Here is a 22,592-nt window from a genome sequence, read left to right on the forward strand (position 1 = left end):
CACCTAACAGGTGCAGTGGAGGAATGTATAGCACACCTCCTGGCTCAGTTACAACTCGGACTTTTACCTAACAAACACAAACAAGGTAACCTAACCCTTTGTACCTATATGTTAATCTGAAATTAAATTTTAAAAAAGGGAAAAAAGTAATTCCAAAGGAATAAAAAAAAAGGAGGAGGAGGAGAAAGAGGAGAAGGAGAAGCAGCAGCAGCACAGAACACAGGAGAAAAGAAAAATATAAAGTGGTGCTCGGGAAATAGTAAATGTGCAATAAAGTTTTATTTCTTGTTAATCTAGAACCAAGGCTTTTAGTTTTAATGAGAAATAATATAACATTTGTCCAGCATTAAGAGTCAAATCAAATCACAGTTTATTATGACTCCATAACTACAAAATAAAGGGGCTACCCTTTCAATGCTGCTTTTTTATAAAATATCTATCAGACAGTGTCTGTCACATAGTAGTAGTATTTACTGGCTGAGTGACCAAATTAATGATCAAGTAGTTTTCATCCTACCAAAAGGAAGTAATAATACAAAGTATTAAGTAAGAGCAACAACAAAAGTATGCAGCATGATTCTTGTTTTGATTTTAAAAATACATATATATGCACAGGAAATAAAAAGACCACAAGGAGAGTGTAAAAATATTAAATAAAAATTACTGCTGCATCACGTACCTATGGATCACTCTACTTAATACCAGTTTTAGGCAAATTTTCTACTAGGCTTCCCAGTAAATATATATATATATATATATATATATTTTTTTTTTTTTTTGTAGAGACAGAGTCTTACTTTATGGCCCTCGGTAGAGTGCCGTGGCGTCACACAGCTCACAGCAACCTCCAACTCCTGGGCTTAAGCGATTCTCTTGCCTCAGCCTCCCAGGTAGCTGCGACTACAGGCACCCACCACAACGTCCGGCTATTTTTGGGTTGCAGTTTCACCAGGGCCGGGTTTGAACCCGCCACCCTCAGTATATGGGGCCGGCGCCTTACCGACTGAGCCACAGGCGCCGCCCCCCCCCCAGTAAATATTTTTTAAAAATAATTTAAATAGGGCGGCGCCTGTGGCTCAAAGGGGTAGGGCTCCAGCCCCATATGCCAGAGGTGGCGGGTTCAAACCCAGCCCTGGCCAAAAACTGCAAAAAAAAAAAAAGAAAAACAGAAGACCTGTTTATGAAGAAAAGATTTCTTTAGAATTTTCCAAGTTGTTTCAGTTTGTCAGTCTCTCCACACAGCATCACAAAGCAGTAAACACAAAAGGCTTTTAGTGCTACACAGACTTCTTCCTAGAGCAAATAACCAAGGAACCTAAATTTCCCTTGAGGAGGGGAACCCCCCCCTCCCCCCGACAGACAGTCAAGGACAGGGAGGATGTCCAAAGGCTTACAGCAATTCAGCGTGGGAGAAATGTGTGGCCACTGGTGCACCTTGAAGCCACATTTTGTTTTACTGAGGCCTATGGTGTTCGACTGTGCCTTTTACAAAGTAATTTACTAAACAGGTGGGAGGAGAAACAAGATTTAGTGAAAAAAGCACCATGCCGACTCAGAATATTGCCCATATTACGTTCTGTATTTTCTCTGAGTCGGAGTTTGGGTCATATAAAAGTAAAGCTGGCCCCAGAGAAGAGAGCCATTTCTCATGGACTGCCATTTAAACCTCAAATGACCATGTTTCACAGCAGGCTCAATACATTCCAGCATGTAACTATGTTTTAATTTCCTAAAACCACAGGATGTAAGTCTGATTTCAAATAGTGTCTGGACCCTGATATTCAATACTGATAAAACCGTACTATTCTCTTCAAAGTTCCCAAGATTCAGCACATGAAAAAGAATCTTCATTTTCTTCAAAGGTACTCCTGAGTTTTGTAAGTGAATTCTGAACAATGAATATTAAAAGCTAAAGCTATCACCATTAGAAATGTAACACTGGGAGAGGGAAAGAAATGTAATTTACTGGATTACAGGAAAAGAACCATGCAATATATTCATCACTCACCAAGATACAGTATGTTCTTGACAAAAATAGGCATTTTGAGACTTAAATTTTCTTTGCCATGAAATACTCATTAGTACTTATTTTGGGACATAACTTCAAAATCTATGAACATGAATGAATATTTACTTGAATGTCCATTCAGGGCATGGAAATTATTCAGCCACCTTCTCAACTTCATAAACTAGAAGAACTCTCTCTAACCACCAAGTATTATATAAGAAGAGAAGCAATGTTTAAAAAGATCAAGAAGGAAAAAAGGAAGGTAAAAGAAATAATGTCGTTTAAGTTTGGGAGTTAGAAATAAATTTAAGATCATAATACTATTCTCTTGAAAGGAACTTACGAAGATAAACTTTTATATGCGAGTATGAAATATTCCAGTAAGCTGTTCAGCAGTTTTTACTGTAAGAGACTGATCTGATCTTACCTTGAGAAAAGCCAAGAGGAGATTTTCTCTTTGCGGGGAGATAGGAGAGTAAGTGCATGCCTTTCTCTATAAGACTATTGTTTTTGGCTTTGAGCCTAACTTCAAAATTGATTGACAAATTAAATGTCTGTTTTCAAATAACACAAGTTTGATCAATGAGGTGTAACTTTAGTTAGAATAAAATGGTAAGAGTCTGATTAATAATTTAAGGCGTGGGAACCATAAAGCCCTGGTTATTCCATGAAACTTAAATACTTAGGGAAACCTGGAGCTAACCCCAGGTGGCTGGCATGAGTCACCTGGGTCCCTACGGCCACTCTTCATCAGATTCAAAGGTATCATTATGTGTATGAAGGAGTCAGACTCTTGATTTTATAACAACTTTTCAAGGAGATAAAAAATATAGCATTGCATGAACCAGTTTTTTCCCCAGTATTTTTAATAAAAAAAGTGCACATCTCAGAACTGAAGAAATTACTGCATTCCTTTTCTTGCCCCCGTATCTTTGATTTGACTCTTTCCATTTACTCTTCCCCCCACCTCCAGCCTTTCCATTCCTCTTTCCCTCTTTTTTTCCCAAGACTTGGACCACAGGTGGTAAGTAGAAAAATATTTATGTTCTTAAGATTAGGCATCTCTTCTTCGGTGGGGTCTGTGCGGCCTCAAAACTCAATTAAGCATAATTCAGAACATCAGGAATTTTGGTGAGGGCAGGAAAGACACCTCAACGTAATCCATCCTATCAGGAGAGCCTCAAAGTTCATGCCTGTTGCACAAGGCCACACTCAAATGCCAAGAGGACTGGAATGACTACGTGGAAGACTATTTTAAATCATGCAGTGGTACTTACACTACAGGGAGATAAACAGAATCGCACACTTTTGCAGAGAGGGATCACAGCAATTAACAGTAAGTGCAGACAACGGCCTGTGGCACACATGGGATGCAGCACTCCAGTTTGGCTAACAACCACCAACACAAAAAGAAGGGCTATTCTTAGCATGTTGGTCTTATTTTAAACCTCATTACAGCTCGGTAAGGTAGGTCTGACTATTATATTAATTTTAAAGGTTGGGAATCTGAGGCCAGAGAGATCATTAAATTACTTAAGGGCACAGAGTTCACCAGCTGATCATGGAGCCAGAATCTGAAGCCAGGAAGTCTGACTCCATGGCTATACTTTGACGTCTGTCCATACTATCAGCACATGGAATAGCCAAAGGGAGATAATGGGCAACAAAATATGGCTGGAGTTATATTGAGTGAGAGGTGGAAAAGTGAACAGAAGAGGAGACATATCAGAGATGTAGAAAGAAAGTCAAAGTATTGTCACAAAACTCATCACAGCTTCTTTGCCTCCATGAACCATCCTTTAGCTTTAATGGGAGAAGCCAGGTCAACTGCAGTACGTGGGGGTTTCTAAATTTTGTGCCAAACTGTGAGTATGTATGTATGCCTGTGTGATGTCTTCCTCTGTATTACACACACACACTCTCTCTCATGTACATACTATAATATATGAAAAGCTTCCTGGTCCCTGTTAACGGCTATACACACATGGATTGTAAAAGTAAAGCAACGATTTCTGCTGAGCTCTGCTCCAAACATACCTGCTTCTGGGTCCTGGTTGAAACGGCAGTATTTGGAGTTTTCAAGTGAAGGCAGGCACTGTTCAATGGGTACCCAGACATATGTTTCAGGACACAACAAATCAGAAGGTCTGTATTGACCCTAGAGAAGTGAAGGAAAAAGACACAGGCATTACTAGCACAGAAGCTCCTGAGAAACAGCGTTCCAGAACTCCAGGAAAGCAGCTTTCTCTTCCACAAATTTAAACAAAGTCAACCAGAAATAGCTTTATATAAATACTAAGCAAACCTCTTAGTGATTGCTTTCCAATCTTAAGAATGTAAATTTGACTCAAGATTCTCGAAAAGTAACACATCACCATTTAGGATGCCTATGTTATTTGCAAGATTTAGAGGTTCTGTGTTTTTTTTTTTTTTTTTAACTCTCTCTTAAAAAAAAAGAAGAAAAGATGATTCTTGTGAGCAGACTGCTAAGAATAACCAGTTTCAACATCAAGCTGTCTTTTAAATGCTAGTTAATAACAAAATAATACTAATATTTCTTTTCACATATTCTAGCACTTTGTAAAGTGAATTTATTTTCCAAAGTAGAATTTTATTGTCCTTGATTACAAATTTAAAATTCTGTGGTTAACACACAGACGCAGTTGACAAAATTCATTCCATTCTAATGTATTAAAAAGTATCTTCAACATATTTCTATTACAAGCAATCCAAACTGATAAATGTACACTAAAGTTTAAAAAACAGAAATTTCAGGGAAACATCTGTAATAACCTGCTAAATCTTCCAAAAGACGTTAAAAAAAAATCATTCACTTATAGGTACCTGTGGTAGATAATTAACAGGGATGATGGCACACATTATGTGAAAGCATTTTACGAAAATTTCATAAATATCACAGTTTTATGTTCTTTGAGCTGCATTAAAATTCCAAATGTCTCTTCTTTAAATTTCAAAATTCATTACAGAGGTTAAAATTTAATACAGTGTTTTTCAATTTTTTTCTACAACCCACTGTAAGAAACAGTACATTCTACATTACAACCTAGGAGACATGTATATGAATAGAAACCCAGAAACAAAGCTTTTTTTTTTTTTTTAATGATGCTCTTGAACCACACGAACTGCTTTCACAAACAGTGAATGGGTTATACCATAGAGTTTAAAAACACTGTCTATTGCAAAATCTATTACAAAAAATACTGCGGACAGGCTCAGCACCCGCCAGGTTGCTTTACATCAGAAAGGTGCCCTCCAATAGCCTGCTGTGTGTGTCACTCCAGGGAGCCTCCCAAGGTACACAGTAACCTGCACACCCACCAGCACTCCAAGCAGAAGTCTGTAAGCCAAGAGGAGGATGGACATGAACAAAATGTGAGGAAACATCGATCCTGCCTGAGTGGCAGGAGAGGGCTCAGGAGGAAACAGTTTTATCTGGGTAAGTCAAGGGTAGGAGGAAAAGGAACTGAGAACAATCTAGATAAAGGGAAGAGTGTGAACAAAGACACAGAGTCCAGCGGGCTGAGGAGTAGAAGGGAACTCTGAATAACGGGAGAGAGCAGGACGCTGCGGGTAAGGGAGGCAGGCTGGGATCAGATGCCGGGACCTCAGATATCACATTTGGGTATTTAGATGGAATGAAGAGAGGGAGAATTCGGTCCTGTATTCCAACAGGAGTCACTTAGATGAAGACCAGAACTCAGGCTTCCAACTCTAACTTTCCTAGTGTGTTCACTCTGTTGCTGATGCCTCACGACCCAAAGACAGCAAAAGGTGCCACAGGGGGCAGCTCCAGGTGCTGCACACATTTTTCTAACATAAAATTCACAACATAGGATTACTTAGAAATGAATTAATAATTTACCTAGAAAGCGTAATAAAGCCAGCTATTCCACTGTATGTATCTTATCCAAAGCAATGTCCTTCTCTCCATTGAATTCAGAAAGTGTTTTACTGGGGAAAAGGATAGCATAATGGGGTACTATCCACATTATTAACAAATCTTAAAAACTAATGCTCCAAAGTAGTAATTATCAATCTTTTTTTTGCCCTTCTTGGTTATAGATCATTTTGAAAATCTGAAGTAGAAAAAAGCTAAAGATATAAAACCTTTAGAAAAAAAAGACTAAATTTTCTTGACCTTGGGGTATATATAGATTTTTTTGATCAACAAAAAGTAATAATCATAAAAGAAAAAAACCCAATGAATTGTACTTCATCAAAATTATACAGTCTTCAAAAAATAATTAAGAAAATAAATAGGCAAGCTGAACACTGGGAGAAAATATTGACAAAACATTAGAGAACAGACTTAAATCCAAAACACATAAAGAATCTTAACAATCAATAAGAACACAATTCAAGTTTTTTATGAAAGGCAAATGACTTAAGCATTTAAGATTTATAAATACTTAAAAGCACGTGAAAAGATATTCAGTATCATCAGTTACAACAAATGCAAACTTAAACCATAACAAATTACTACTGCCTATCTGCTAGAATGCCTAAATTTAGAAGATTGAGAAAAAAAAAACCACACACACATTTTGGCAAGGATTTGGACTCACATCCTTACCAAGCCAGTACACTATCATAACTTTCAATACTTGCCGATCTAAAAAGTGGCATTTTGATGTGGTTTCAATTTGTATTATTTATCTACCGTACATTTAAGAGAATATGTATTTTCTTTTTCATAAACTTGGCACACTTTGTTGTTAGATTGCTGGTCTTAATGAACTGAAAGAACTCTTCCTATATTAATGAGTGCTTTATATATTAACCCTTAATCTGTAAAAGATGTTGTATCTTTCAAGTTTATCTGTCTTTTGACTATGTATGTCATGCTCTTTCACCATATGGAAATTTGATAGAAGATCAAATTTATCATTTTTTAAAATAGATCGGGGTTTTTCCATATAACTAAAAAAAGTTATAAAAACATACTTTTGTATTTTCTTCTAATACTTTTCTGCTTCCATAATTTTATATTTACATTTATGTTCCACCTGAAACTTATTTTGTTACAAGGTGTAAGATAAGGATCCAACCTACTTTCTTGCAGATGTTTACTTAGTGGCCTAAGCATTACTTTTTGAACAATTTTCATTTCCCCCACTGATTTAAAATGCCTCATTGATAACTTACTAAATCCTTATAGACACTGAAATCTCTTCCTGAGCTTTCTATTTATTCTGTTATACTCATCTGTCTATTCATGTGCCACACAGTTCTAACTATTAAAGCTTTATATTATATATGAATGTCTGATAGATCTTTTATAATTCCCCCCTCATCACCACTCTTCATTTGCAGAAATTTCTGGCTTTTTTTCTCAACTCTTCTAGGATTCCAAATTTGATATAAAAATATTACTAACATAAGGAAATGGAATAAAATGGAATAAAAATGGAATGATGTATTTTGACTATTGTGATGGCAAAACATAAAAGAGAATCCCAAGAATGTCTAACAAAAAAAATATGAATCATCTTATGTTAAAAACTAAGACCTAAAACGTGCATGACACCATTCTCTGATTTAAGGTAAAACGATATACTAACTGGCCACCAAGCACAAGCCAAGTACTGTGGGTGGGCATGGAGTAATCAGGTGTCAACCTCTAAGTCTTTAGGTTAAAACAGACCCAGTTGTCCTTATTACCAGATTCCATGCAGATTCATTAACAACCACCTGTACCCAGTGTCTGATTGAATAATGACGCTGACACCCTCCCAGACCTCTGGAAGAGCTGTGCCGGGACACGTGACCGGCACCCTCCCGGACCAGGTAAGAGCTGCGCAGAGACCTGCTACCCTGCCCTCCAGGCCTCCCAACGTCCTGACCAGGAACTCTGGGAGACACTCAACCCCGCATCCTCCCTCCTGTACCCTCCCTGCCTCCACACCTCCCGCTCGTCTGGCCAGGGACTCTGGTAACCGCGTGCCCTCAGGAGCCCTCCCTGCTCTGCGCGGAGCCCTTCTCCTGGCCAGAGACAGCTGGAGCCATGGGCCCTCTGTGCCAAAGTCACTGGGCCGCCAGGCACCCCCAGAACAGTGTGCACCACCCCCTGCCCTGTTGCTGGATCCCAGGGGGTCACACTCTGGAGCTGCTCCCACAACGAGAACTCCCTGGCTGGGGCAGCCCCAGAAGAGCTATACAGGGTCACTCCTTACAAAGATCCAGCAACAACAGAGTGATCCCCCAGGTCTAATCTCAGAGAGACACCACCCGAACTCTGAGGACGGCCAGAGGCAATGGTGAAAAACAATCATGAGACGAAATCAAAGGAAATACTCTGGCAATATGAATAATCAGAGTAGATCAACTCCCCCAAGGATCAATGGGGCAGACACAGTACAAGATCCTATGAACAAACAAATAGCTGAGATGTCAAAAATCGAATTCAGAATCTGGATAGGAAATAAGATCGAATAAGAATTCCAAGCAGTAACCCAAAAAATGTCTCAAGAATTCAACGAATTCAAAGACCAAATGACCAAAGATGTTGACACATTGAAACAAGAAGTTGCAGCCCTCAAAGATCTGAAACACAGTACCAATCCCTCCATAACAGAATGGAGCAAGCAGGAGAAAGGATTTCTGACATTAACGACAAAGCTTTTGAACGCTCCCAAACTATCACAGAGGAAGAGAAATGGAGGGCAAAAACAGATCACTCTCTCAGAGAGCTCTGAGATAATTCGAAGAAAACCAATATTCGTCTTATAGGGATCCCAGAAAGTGATGAAGTGGCTCCACAAGGCACAGAGTCTCTTCTCCAGGAGATTATGAATGAGAACTTTCCAGACATGCCAAGAGACTCTGAAATTCAGATAGCAGACAGTTTCAGAACTCCAGCATGACTCAACCCAAATAAGACATCTCCCAGACACATCATAATCAATTTCTCTAAAGTTAATATGAAGGAGAAAATTCTGAAAGCAGCCAGATGAAAAAAAAAAACATCACATATACGGGGAAGAATATTAGAATAACTGCAGATCTCTCTGCTGAAACCTTTCAAGCTAGAAGAGGATGGTCATCGACTTTTAATCTCCTAAAATAAAATAATTTTCAACCCAGGATCCTGTACACAGCTAAACTGAGTTTCATTTATGATGGAGAAATTAAATACTTTAACGACATTTACATGTTGAAGAAATCTGCCATAACTAAACCAGCTCTACAGGATATTCTCAGACCTATCCTCCATAAAGACCAGCATAATCCTCCACCATAAAAGTAAACCCACCCAGAAAATTTTGATCAAATTCCAACTTCCACAGTCGCAAAAGGATTAAAAATGTCCACCCGACTCTCGAAAGGTTTATCAATATTCTCAATTAATGTGAATGGTTTAAACTGTCCTCTAAAGAGGCACAGGTTGGCTGACTGAATACAAAAACTCAAGCCAGATATCTGCTGAATACAAGAATCACATCTTACATTAAAAGACAAATTTAGACTCAAGGTGAAGGGATGGTCATCTATATTCCAGGCAAATGAAAAGCAGAAAAAGCAGGCATTCCAATCCTATTCGCAGAAGCAATAGGCTTTAAACCAACCGAAATAAGGAAGGTAAGGATGGACACTTCATATTTGTTAAAGGTAATACTCAATATGATGAGATTTTAATTATTAATATTTATGCACCCAACCAGAACGCACCTCCATTTATAAGAGAAACTCTAACAGACATGAGCAACTTGATTTCCTCCAGTTCAATAGTAATTGGAGATTTTAATACCCCTTTAGCAGTGCTGATAGATCCTCCAAAAGGAGCTAAGCAAAGAAATCTTAGATTTAAACTTAACCACTCAACGTCTGGACTTAAGAGACATCTACAGAACATCTCATCCCAATAAAACTGAATACACATTCTTCTCATCAGCCCACGGAACATACTCCAAAATCAACCACATCCTGGGCCACAAATCTAACCTCAGCAAATTTTAAAAAATAGAAATTATCCTTTCATTTTCTCAGACCATCATGGAATAAAAGTTGAACTCAATAACAACAGGAATCTGCATACCCATACAAGAACATGGAAGCTAAATAACCTTATGCTAAAGAATAGATGGGTTATAGACGAGATTAATAAGGAAATCACCAAATTATTGGAACAAAACAACAATGAAGACATGAATTATCAGAACCTCTGGATACTGCAAAGGCAGTCCTAAAGGGGAAATTTATAGCACTGCAAGCCTTACTCAAGAAAACGGAAAGAGGTGAAGTTAATAACTTAATGGGACATCTCAAACAACTGGAAAAGGAAGAATATTCCAACCCCAAACCCAACAGAAGAAAAGAAATAACCAAAATCAGAGCAGAATTAAATGAAATTGATAACAAAAGAACTATACGACAGATCAATAAATCCAAAAGTTGGTTTTTTGAAAAGGTCAATAAAATAGATAAACCTTTGGCCAACCTAACCAGAAAAAAAAGAGTAAAATCTCTAATTTCATCAATCAGAAATGGTAAAGATGAAATAACAATAGACCCCTCAGAAATTCAAAAAATCCTTAACGAATATTACAAGAAACTTTACTTTCAGAAATATGAAAATCTGAAAGAAATCGACCAATACTTGGAAGTACACCACCTACCAAGACTTAGCCAGAACGAAGTCGAAATGTTGAACAGGCCTACATCAAGTTCTGAAATAGCATCAACTATACAAAATCTCCCTAAAAAGAAAAGCCCAGGACCAGATGGCTTTACATCAGAATTCTACCAAACCTTTAAAGAAGAACTAGTACCTATATTACTAAACCTCCTCCAAAATAGAGAAAAAGAAGGAATACTACCCAACACATTCTACGAAGCAAACATCACCTTGATCCCTAAACCAGGGAAAGACCCAAAAAGAAAAGAAAATTATAGACCAATATCACTAATGAATATTGATGCAAAAATAATCAGTAAGATCCTAACAAACAGAATCCAACAACACAGCAAAAAAATTATATACCATGACCAAGTGGGTTTTATCCCAGGCTCTCAAGGTTGGTTCAATATATGTAAATCTATAAATGTAACTCAGCACATAAATAAACTAGAAAATAAAGACCATATGATTCTCTCAATTGATGCAGAAAAAGCTTTTGATAATATCCAGCATCCCTTCATGATCAGAACACTTAAGAAAATTGGTATACAAGGGACATTTCTTAAACTAATAGAGGCCATCTACAGCAAACCCACAGCCAATATTGTATTCAATGGAGTTAAATTGAAATCACTTCCATTTATATCAGGAATCAGGCAAGGTTGTCCATTGTCTCCATTGCTCTTTAACATTGTAATGGAAGTTTTAGCCAATGCAATTAGGGAAGAAAAGGCGATCAAGGGTATCCATATAGGGTCAGAAAAGATCAAACTTTCACTCTTCACAGATGACATGATAGTACATCTGGAAAACACTAGGGATTCTACTACAAAACTTTTACAAGTGATCAAGGAATACAGCAATGTCTCAGGCTACAAAATCAACACCCATAAATCTGTAGCCTTTATGTACACCAACAACAGCCAAGCCGAAAAAACAGTCAAGGACTCTATTCTTTTCACAGTAGTGCCAAAGAAGATGAACTATTTGGGAGTTTATCTAACAAAGGATGTGAAAGATCTCTACAAAGAGAACTATAAAACTTTAAGAAAAGAAATAGCTGAAGATGTTAACAAATGGAAAACATACCATGCTCATGGCTGGGAAGAATCAACATCGTTATAATGTCTATACCGCCCAAAGTAATAGATAATTTTAATGCAATTCCTGTCAAAGCTCCAGTATCATAATTTTAAAGATCTTGAAAAAATAATACTTTGTTTTATATGGAACCGGAAAAAACCTCGAATAGCCAAAATATTACTCAGAAATAAAAACAAAGCAGGAGGAATCATGCTATCAGACCTGAGACTGTACTATAAATCGATAGTGATCAAAACAGCATGGTATTGGCACAAAAACAAAGAAGTAGATGTCTGGGTAGAGAACCAAGAGATGAATCCAGCTACTTAACTGTTATTTGATCTTTGACAAGCCAATTAAAAACATTCAATGGGGAAAAGATTCCCTATTTAACAAATGGTGCTGGGTGAACTGGCTGGCAACCGGTAGAAGATTGAAACTGGACCTACACCTTTCACTATTAACTAAGATAGACTCTCACTGGATAAACAATTTAAACTTAAGACATGAAACTATAAAAATACTTGAAGAAAGTGGAGGGTGGTGGGTTCAAACCCAGCCCCGGATGAACCAACCAAAAAATAGCCGGGCGTTGTGGCGGGCGCCTGTAGTCCCAGCTGCTCGGAGACAGGAGAATTGCGGAAGCCCAGGAGCTAGAGGTTGCTGTGAGTCCTGTGACATCATGGCACTCTACCAAAGGCGGTAGAGTGAGACTCTGTCTCTACAAAAAAAAAAAAAAAAGAAAGAAAGTGCAGGGAAAACTCTTGAAGGAATTGGCCTAGGTGAATATTTTATGAGGAGGACTCCCCAGGCAATTTAAGCAGTATCAAAAATAGACTACTGGGATCTGATGAAACTAAAAAACTTCTGCACAGCCAAGAACATAGTAAGTAAAGCACAGTAAGTAAAGCAAGCAGACAGCCCTCAGAATGGGAGAAAATATTTGCAGGTTATACCTCCGATAAAGGTCTAATAATCAGAATCCACAGAGAACTCAAATATATTAGCAAGAAAAGAACAAGTGATCACATCTCAGGGTGGGCAAAGGACTTGAAGAGAAACTTCTCTAAAGAAGACAGACACATGATCTACAGACACATGAAAAAAAGCTCATCATCCTTAATCATCAGAGAAATGCAAATCAAAACTACTTTGAGATATCACCTAACCCCAGTAAGAGTAGCCCACATAACAAAATCCCAAAACCAGAGGTGTTGGCGTGGATGTGGAGAAAAGGGCACACTTCTACACTGCTGGTGGAAATGCACACTAATACGTTCCTATTGGAAGGATGTTTGGAGAATACTTAGAGATCTAAAAATAGACCTGCCATTCGATCCTATAATTCCTTTACTAGGTTTATACCCAGAAGACCAAAAGTCACAATATAACAAAGACATCTGTACCAGAATGTTTATTGCAGCCCAATTCATAATTGCTAAGTCATAGAAGAAGCCCAAGTGCCCATCTACCCACGAATGGACTAGCAAATTGTGGTACATGTATACCATGGAACATTATGCAGCCTTAAAGAAAGATGGAGACTTTACCTCTTTCATGTTTACATGGATGGAGCTGGAACAAATTCTTCTTAGCAAAGTATCTCAAGAATGGAATAAAAAGTATCCAATGTACTCAGCCCTACTATGAAGCTAATTTATAGCTTTCACATGAAGACTATAACCCAACTATAGCACAAGACTATGGAGAAAGGGCCAAGGGTGCGGAAGGGTGGGGGGAAGTCAGGGTAGAGGGAAGGTAATGGGTGGGGCCACACCTACGGTGCATCTTAGAGTGAGTACAGGCGAAACCTACTAAATGCAGAATACAAATGTCTACATACAATAACTAAGAAAATGCCATGAAGGCTACACTGAACAGTTTGATGAGAATATTTCAGATTGTATATGAAACCAGCACATTGTACTCCTCGATTACACAAATGTACACAGCTATGATTTAACAATAAAAAAAAATTGAAAAAATTTTAAGTCAATGAATATTAAATAAATCCTCACTAGGTGACAGGCACTAGAAACAAAAAAATGAACAAATGGGTGTCTGTAGATGGAGCTATATAAAAATGAAGTACATACAAAATTTTATTAACTGTGACAGTGCATAACTGTCCAAAGGTTCTACATTTTCACATTACTCTTTGAAGGTTAATAGCTACTTACACAATGATTCTTTTTTTTTTTAACTCTTTAAATACTTAGTTTATCTTACAGAAAGACCATAAATGTGCACATTTTAACTTCTGCTCATCATCTGAAATCAATGTTTTAGATTAAATTAAAACATTTTTTCCCTAAGTACAAGCTTATTTCTGTGCTCTAAATAATCTCACACGCCATCAAAGAATTCAGAGTTTTAAGAAATAAGCACTTTGAAATGTTATGCTTTCTAAACTAAGCTGGTTAAGTTAAATGACCAAAGTGCTTCAAGCTCAATTTAAAGTCACTATCACACAAATGAAAAAACAGGGGGTTGAAAGCTATCCTGCCTTTTCAGCTAGTATAAGAAAATGAGAAATGTTTGTATCAAGAATGTAATTACTTAAGGATTTGGACATAGTTTCCTGGGGTCAGAAGAAAAAATATTTAATCAACCTCTGAGTATATTCATTCTGACTGGAACAATAAGGCAGAAGCAGGTTAATTCCTTCCTAGGGCGCTGACTTCTTTTAAGAAAGAAGAAATCTGAGTTTCCACAGATCCCTGAAGTACTCAGAATTTTGAAAATGTAATTGGTCTGACAGGGCTTATCTTACAATTTTGAGAGTTCTTTCAATTTGATCAACAAGTTTAGAAGGTGAGCACCAGATTCCCTCTGCAATACCTCAAAAAGCCATCCAAAAACAGCAAAATGAAATCTTACCAAGCAAAGGCCCCTATTTCAAGAGAGAAGGCTACGGTAGAGGACAGTATAGTTCAAGATAAAATGCCTGAAAAGATTAAAAGCTACCTTTTTAAAATCCTACATATAGAGGAGGGATGCTTAATTTTTATTATTAGTCAGACATTTTTTTGGTGACAGATAACCACTGAATTCAAAGTCCTCAAAAGAAATTAAGTTCAGCAAATCATGTGATTTTTATAACTTCACCAAACTGTTACAACTTTTACAATTATTTACAAACTATTTTAGAACTAAAAAACAGAAATTTTACAAAAACTAACAAACTGGCTCAGTGCCTCTATATTTTGACTTGCCATACAAGAGTTTAAATGTTTTGCTCAAAGTAAAGCTATAATATTTAGTGTTTTTTTCTTTAATGAAACCACTTAGACTATATGTAAATCCCAAACTATACTAGAAATAAAGAGAAATTTATATTGAAATAAAGAGAAAAAAATTAAACTTTGACAATATTTCAATCAATTTTACTAGGTTGTCACAGAATGAAAGTCAAGAAATGCCAAAGTTAAATCTAAAACACGGAGAGGAAAAGAAAAAACCCTAGCTAAACATATTTCCTGTTCTATTTCTATTAAAAAAGACTGTGTCTTCTAGAAGGGGACATCATATAATTTTAAGTTTTGGTCAATGAAATGAACAAAAGCATTCTTCTTACTTTGATGCTTTAGACTATAATTTGAAGAACATTACCATATTGATTTAATTTTCTATACTATAAAAATATTACAATGTAAGTTATAAGAAAAATATTTTAGTTTAACAGAATGTTATAGTCAGAATCCAGCCTAAAAACATTAACTTTGATAGCCATATTAAAATCATCTCACAAGGTATCTTACTACATAACAATGAACAAAGATATTCAAAGAGTATAGAAGAATACATTTATGTGGAAAAATATGATTTCACAATGAGTAATAATGTCAGCAAAGATACTTTACAATTTTAGATGAACATCTTTTACTCCTAATGAAAACAAAGCAAACAACACTAAGAGACTTTCCTTCAGTTAAGCTAGAAGTAGCGAGAAGTCTGAAATTTTGAAGGCAAAAGTTAACTACTGATACAGAGGAGGAAAAAATGGTTCCAAGCTCCAACAATCATTTTTTTATGTTTTAATTGATGTAAGTCATATACCATAAAATTCACCCCTTAAAGTGGATAATTCAGCACTTTTATTATATTCACAAGGTTGTATAACCATCACTATCAATTCCACATTTTCATCATCCCCAAAGAAACCCAGTATTCATTAACAGTCACTCCCCATTGCCCCCCCCAGCCCCTGGCAACTCACTTAAAAATGGAATACTGTCTCACATGGCCACTGTTACTATTTGACTCAGACAAAAACTGAAAGACACAACATAGCCTACAAGGCCCCAGGTGACGTGACCCACATCACCTTTCTGGCCTGGTCTTCTACCATTGTGTTTGTTTATCAGGCCCAGGTGAGGCTCGAACCCATCGCCCCTGGTGTGTGGGAAGTGGGGGGGGGGGGCATGCCTTTGTGGCTTCTTTGTGGCTCTAGAACATTCTAGGCCTGCTCCCACTCATGGATTCTCACTGACTGTTCTCTCTTCCCATGGCTAATTGTTCTATGCTTTAAGTTTTTCCTCAATGTCACATTGTCAATGTGGGGCTTGCCACCTTCTCACATTTGTGTAAATTCCCTTATTTGTTTACATCTGTAGGGAAGTCCTTGTTAGAATATAGGATCCAAGATTTTAGCCTGACTTGTTTACTAATATATTCTAAAACCTGCTCAATTAACCTAGCATATTCTGCCTACACAATTTCTGCTTCCTTTCTCTAAAGACAGTGGATGTTACTTTAACACTTATGCCTTACATATTGCATATTAATGTGGCATACCTGAAATAATATTTGCTGAATTTTTATTTATGATGCGGTTCCAATGTGTTTTTACTATCTAAGAATAGTTTCTAATCTTTGGGAATTCAGTGAGTTATCACCAAATGCCAAAAGTACATTATCATAAGATGGTCTATAAAAGTTACTGCAATTATAAAGGGCATTTCATGCTGAAGGAGTTAGAAACTAATAGCTCATGTCAATTTACTTTTTTTACCAAAGCTGAAAAAAAATTATATTTTTTTTGAGACAGAGTCTCACTATGTCACCCTCGGTAGAGTGTTGTGGAGTCACAGCTCACGGCTATTTGTTTGTTTGTTTAGCAGGCTTGGGCCAGGTTCGAACCCATCAGCCCCGGTGCATGTGGCTGGTGCCCTAACCACTGAGCTATGGGCACCGAGCCTGAAAACATTTTCTATTCAAAAGAGAAGCATAGCTTTTCATACTAAGTTTCATTTAGAAAAAGAAAAAAAAGAGGGAGAAATATGACTTGAGAAAGAACTTCTTTATTGGTTAGCAGAGTTGAGCAGTGCCACTTTGGTTAGTAATGACAATAATGATTTCCCCATGTTTAAGAACATAGTTCTCATAACAAGTCTGTATATGATCTGAGCTAAATGTCATAGAACTTCTGTGTAGATAAAACAGTAAGGTCATAGAATAGCAGTGACAAACTCAAAACTTAATTCTTGATTCCAATCTCATTTCATACCTAAAAGTATTCATAACTCTTTTATGTATTTTCAAAATAATTTCCAGAAGTCTTAAGAATCATAACTCAGTTCAATATGCACAAGGACTCTGCTTGACACCAAGGATGGAATGAGGAGACGCACCTTGTGAGGTGCTCCTTAGGTGCCAGAGGAAGAGAGGCAGCTGTACCCCAGTGCTGTTCACCACCAGCAACTGTGGGGTGGGGGCCCAGGGTCCCGGGAAGGGCAGAGGAGCTGTGACAGACAGGAGCACCAAAAAGAGCAACGAGGACTATAACAGAGCTGTTGGTGGCATTCCAGAGAAAGTTGGTTCTTTCACCTTTGTGTTCCTCAGAAAAGGTCCCTTCTGCAGTGTCTTAAAAGGCTGAGTAGCAAAGAAAAACAAAGGGCACCCACCAACAGCAAACAAATACAGGTCCATAGAGCTGTTGCTCTCCGGAGCTCCCAAATACATGTCCATCAAAACTTCACCAAATAGGAGATTAAATGAGAAACAACTGTTTCCTCTTTGCAATTAATATGTGGTCCTGTGTCTATGGTTTGGGGAAGATTCAAAAATAAATTTATCTTTAACTTTACATTCAAAATGTTAATGTTAGGTTAGTTATAAAGAGAAACTCCATTTTGCCTCTGAACAAACACCAATTTCCATAAATTCAAATTTACTGTCAGTATCTTTCCTTTCAATACAGAACGATGTATTTGAAGCAAATTTCAAGTTCAAGAGTGGCTCCAACTATAACTGTATTATCTAGAGAAATATCATGAAATTCATGATTTTTAAATTTTATTATGGTTTCTTTTCTCACAAGTTCCTATCTTCCTAGATTATGTGGAAGTACTTCTTACAATTGACTGGACAACTGATGATAAATAAAACCTCATTATTTACATTATAATGAAAAATTGCCCATAACAACCCTGAAGCACCCCAAGGTACTAACCACTTCTTTCAAACAAATTCACATTAAAAGGTCCACTCTTTAATTACAATAATCCAGAAATACCTGATTTTATTTGTAAAGGGTTTTAACATCTTTTAAAAAAAATCTTTTTGCTTTTCCTTTCTGGCCTTTATAAGAAGACATATGTGAAGCCCTATGTATTCAGGACTACATATGTTTGCAAATCTGACATATAAGAATTCCCTTTGAATATTACGTTTTTCTTTGTATGAGTTTAAACAACATGCAAATGAGAAGTTATTTTTTAATTAAAGTTAAAAGATTTCAGACTTTGTTATTTTTCTCAGAAAAAAAGTCAGAAAAGTAAAGAAATACTTTCATATGATATTCACCCAAGTTAGCATTCTTGGCTTCTAATTGGAAACATCTGGGGATGGGCTTGGCAGATTGCAATAAAATTGAAGTTACCAATTCACACCCTGCCATTTTGAGGGTATTTTGTTTTTACAGTTTGCAAATCAAAACCAAACGGTATTTCCTTTGAACTCTAGTCCTGAACCAAAGATCTTTATAAGATTTCACTTTCAAAAATACTTTATAAATATTTTGAAAAATACGAAGGATTTCGTGAATATTTAAGAGGCTAAACCAGCAGTTTGTTTTTAAAGTTCAAGTTAAATTAAAATTTAAGTAGACGAAAAAGATAGTATTATTTAAATACACAGACACACACACACACACACACACACAGTGAACATCAGTAACATCAAGCAACACAAAGATTAACTAGATGCTTAAGTTCTTTGTCAGGTAAAGTTGACATCGGTATCCCAATTTTTTTGCAGCAAACCAATTGGTTTTCTTAAAACAAATTTCTTAAAGAGAAGCTCTAACACTACACAAACAAAAATAGTTCAGAATAATCCATTAAAGTAGGTTGTACCCCCAGAGAAAGTGAGTAAGAATAAGGGCTGATTAGATCCAGTCTTTCCCCTGAAAGACAACACCAATGGAATCCCATCCGCAAAGTACTACAGCAGACCCCTTGCTCCCTGATTTCATTACATAAACAGAGATTGACTTTATCAGTCCCCGAGAGAGTGCTTTAGAAGTAACTCTAGCTGCTCTGTTTTCAAAAACTGTGTTTAGTTTGTGCCATGCTCAGTTGGTGAGGTGAGCTGAGACCAGCAAAGACAAAGGACCTAAACATCTGAATCCATTTGTGTCCCTCAGATTCTGAAAGCCAACAGATGTACTCCATGTGCTGCCAGGCTAAGTTTTGAAAATTTAAAAATACATATTTTTCCACTGACAAACAGAAAGTGATGGTATTCAGTGTTTCTTTAATTAAAATCCTAGGGCTCGTAAAGGCTCTGGGACTTACTTTAAAGCTTCTTTAAGACTAACCTATTTATTTTACTATTAGCAAATAATAGAGAATAAAGAATTTAATTCAGTTTTAATCACAATCTTTGCTTTTATTTCAGAAACCCTGAGTTAATCTTTTTCTTCTAAAAAATACAAAGAAAGCTTGTGAAGAAAAGATTCAGGGAGTCAACTTACAGCCCAAATTTAATTTCAGACTGAAGGGTCATAAGTTGAAAAGGATTTTTTAGAAAGAAATAACATAATAGATAAAGACAAAGAAGATAATATAAAGAGAAAGGGTAAAGTCCAAAGCTTCTTCAATTTCTGTTAAAGATTACATATGCATATAAATACTTACATGTGTTTACATAAATTTGGCATTCACCATGTTGGTAAGAAGAATCAATTTAGGTGTGTATTTGCTTTTTAGTTCATTGCTTTATTCTGTTGTTTAGAATCAACTGGTTCTGCCCCTACCCTCATTGAGACAGGGGCTGATTCCAAGTTCTCCCCCTTGAATCCATCCTTCTACTGCCACTAGAGAGAAATGATCCCTCAAATTCTCTATTTAAAACCCTTTACTGGTTTTCCAATATCCACAGGAAAGCAGAATGATCCCTTTTTAAAAAACCATAGGCCTTTTGTAACTTTAGTTTATAGCTGATGAGAAATTACATGAGATAAAAAACCACTACAAATTCATTAATGCATTTAAATGAGTCTGGCTATTACTGATCACGACAGGGCCTCCGTATGAATTTTTTTTTTCTTTTTTGGTGGGGGAAGACAAAGTCTCAAGCTGTTGCCCTGGGCAGAGGGCTATGGCATCACAGCTCACAGCAACCTCCAAACTTTTGGGCTCAAACAATCCTCTTGCCTCAGTTTTTCTTTTTTTTTAGTAGAGATGGAGGTTTCGCTCTTGCTCAGGCTGGTCTCGAACCTGTGAGCTCCAGCAATACACCTGCCTCAGCCTCCCAGAGTGCTAGGATTATAGGCGTGAGGCACTGCGCCTGGCTGGACCTCTGTATGATTGTAAAATAATAGTACTGTACTCACATGTTGATTTCCTCAGTCTATAACCACAACGTGCACATGGAATCATAAACCTCTTGCCATAGCTCCCTAGTTTAGAGATGCCTGTACCATGTATGAGGACATGGAAAAAAAAACTGGTTTCAGTTGACTTGGTCACCTCCCAAAGTGACCCCAAGGTAGGCACAAGCTATCTCCTGCCTGGCATGGCTGCTCATTTAGTCTGAAGGCCTACTCTACTTTCAAAACCCAACCTACATACTGCCCACCCTTTGTTTGTCAAGCCTTCGATGGACTCTGCTTTACCTCACCACCAACTGCTCTCCTCCCCAGGCTGAATAATGCCCTGTGATGTCATTCCTGCAGCCAGTGGCTCATTATTAAATGCTTATCATCTGCTAGGCTCTGCAATAAGGTGCCAGGTATACCATGGTGAACAATAATACTGACAGATTTTAAGGAAACAATCACACAGAAACATGTTATTACAAAGTATGGCAAATGCTGTGAAGACAAAGTGTACCAGAACAATAGGGAAATCTAACTTAGATGTGGAAGGTCATGACTGATAAGTCTTTTATCTAGACTTCAGAAGCCTATTCTAGAAATTAATACAATCTATTATATGCTGTTTCTCTGACTTTTGCAACATCACACCTCTCTTTCTGCTCCCCACCCCAAATCCAACTTGGAGTTTCCTAAGACCCACAAATACATCATTTCTTTGCATTCCTCATGCCTACTCGGAATTCCCTGTATGGGCTGAGTTCTCAATAATACTTACTGAACATTTATTGAATTAAACAATTCTGTCAAACTGTGTTTTTTAAAAAGATAGAACTAAAGAATCTTAAAATTAGAAGGCCCTAGACCTCCCTCCCCAGTTAGTATTCAGTTTCGTTTAAATACTTTTAAAAAGTTAGAGGAGGGGGCGGCGTCTATGGCTCAAAAGAGTAGGGCGCTGGCCCCATGGCCCCATATGCTGGAGGTGGTGGGTTCAAACCCAGCCCTGGCTAAAAACTGAAAAAAAAAAAAAAAAAAAAGGAGGAGAGAGCAAAGTTCAGTGACTTGATCAAGGATGATTACTTGTAAAGCCAAAATTAGAACCTCTATTGTAATATTCTTTTCCTGTGAAAATTCCTAAGCTAAAATCAAATACAGTAAGAACATCTAAATTGTCAGTAATATCCTATGTTCCTGATTCGAAGATTTGCCTAATCAGAATCATTTGGGATCTGGCTCCTTGGAATCACACAATTGATTTTACTTTTCAATGTTCTGTTTTAAATTGATATGCCCTGAATCAAACAATGCCAAAAATAGTTCTTGACAAATACATAGCTTTAATAAAGTTAGTGACTCTTTAACTAATCATATATCTAACTGGAGCTATTATTTTTTTCCAGAATATGAAAACAGAAAACACTTTTCAATGCCTAAAAAACCTTAATCGTAAAGGTTTAATTATACCCTTGAGGGAAATAAGAAGTTAGCTATAACTTCGTATTTATCCCATGGGTGTGATCTTTGGTAATCAGTCCTTATATTCCTGCCTGATGGAAAATTCATCACAAATGACTCAAATACTTCAAGTTTAAGGATAACCTTTTCTCCCTCAACTGTGCAACAGCAGGGGTTCTGGTAAAATCTACATCTTATTGCCTTGAATGCCATTAGCATTCTGTGTGTTTCTGCAAGGAAGGACTTGGTAGAAAGTTAACGTACCAGCTTTTGTAGAGCACCTACCTTCAGCAAGTTCACAATATACCTGGTAAATTATCTCCTCCATTCTAAAAATGATCATGTCTGCCCAGGCCTCCGCCATGGCGAGCAGCAGCAGCGGCAGCAAATCTGAATGCCGTGAGGGAGACCATGGACGTTCTGCTTGAGATTTCAAGAATTTTGAATATGAGTTTAGATATGGAAACTTTGTCCATTTGTGTATAGCTTTGTGAACAAGGAATTAACCAGAAGCTTTATCGTCAGTTATTAAGGAGCTTCTCAAGGCTACTGAAGCACTAAAGGCTGCCAAAAATATGACAAGCTGA

General features: G+C 37.1%; 1 protein-coding gene across 9 annotated transcripts in view; it reads right to left on the reverse strand.

The window, feature by feature from the left end:
• Nucleotides 1–22,592, reverse strand: part of ATE1 (arginyltransferase 1) — a 231,414-nt gene that overhangs the window by 42,371 nt on the left and 166,451 nt on the right. For all 9 annotated transcript variants that reach the window (XM_053583993.1, XM_053583987.1, XM_053583992.1 and 6 more), the window contains one exon: nucleotides 4,046–4,166. In XM_053583993.1, the coding sequence (XP_053439968.1) occupies nucleotides 4,046–4,166 (121 nt within the window). The remainder of the gene's footprint in view (nucleotides 1–4,045; nucleotides 4,167–22,592) is intronic.

Source organism: Nycticebus coucang, chromosome 3 (assembly GCF_027406575.1).
Source record: "Nycticebus coucang isolate mNycCou1 chromosome 3, mNycCou1.pri, whole genome shotgun sequence".
Classification (NCBI taxonomy): domain Eukaryota; kingdom Metazoa; phylum Chordata; class Mammalia; order Primates; family Lorisidae; genus Nycticebus; species Nycticebus coucang.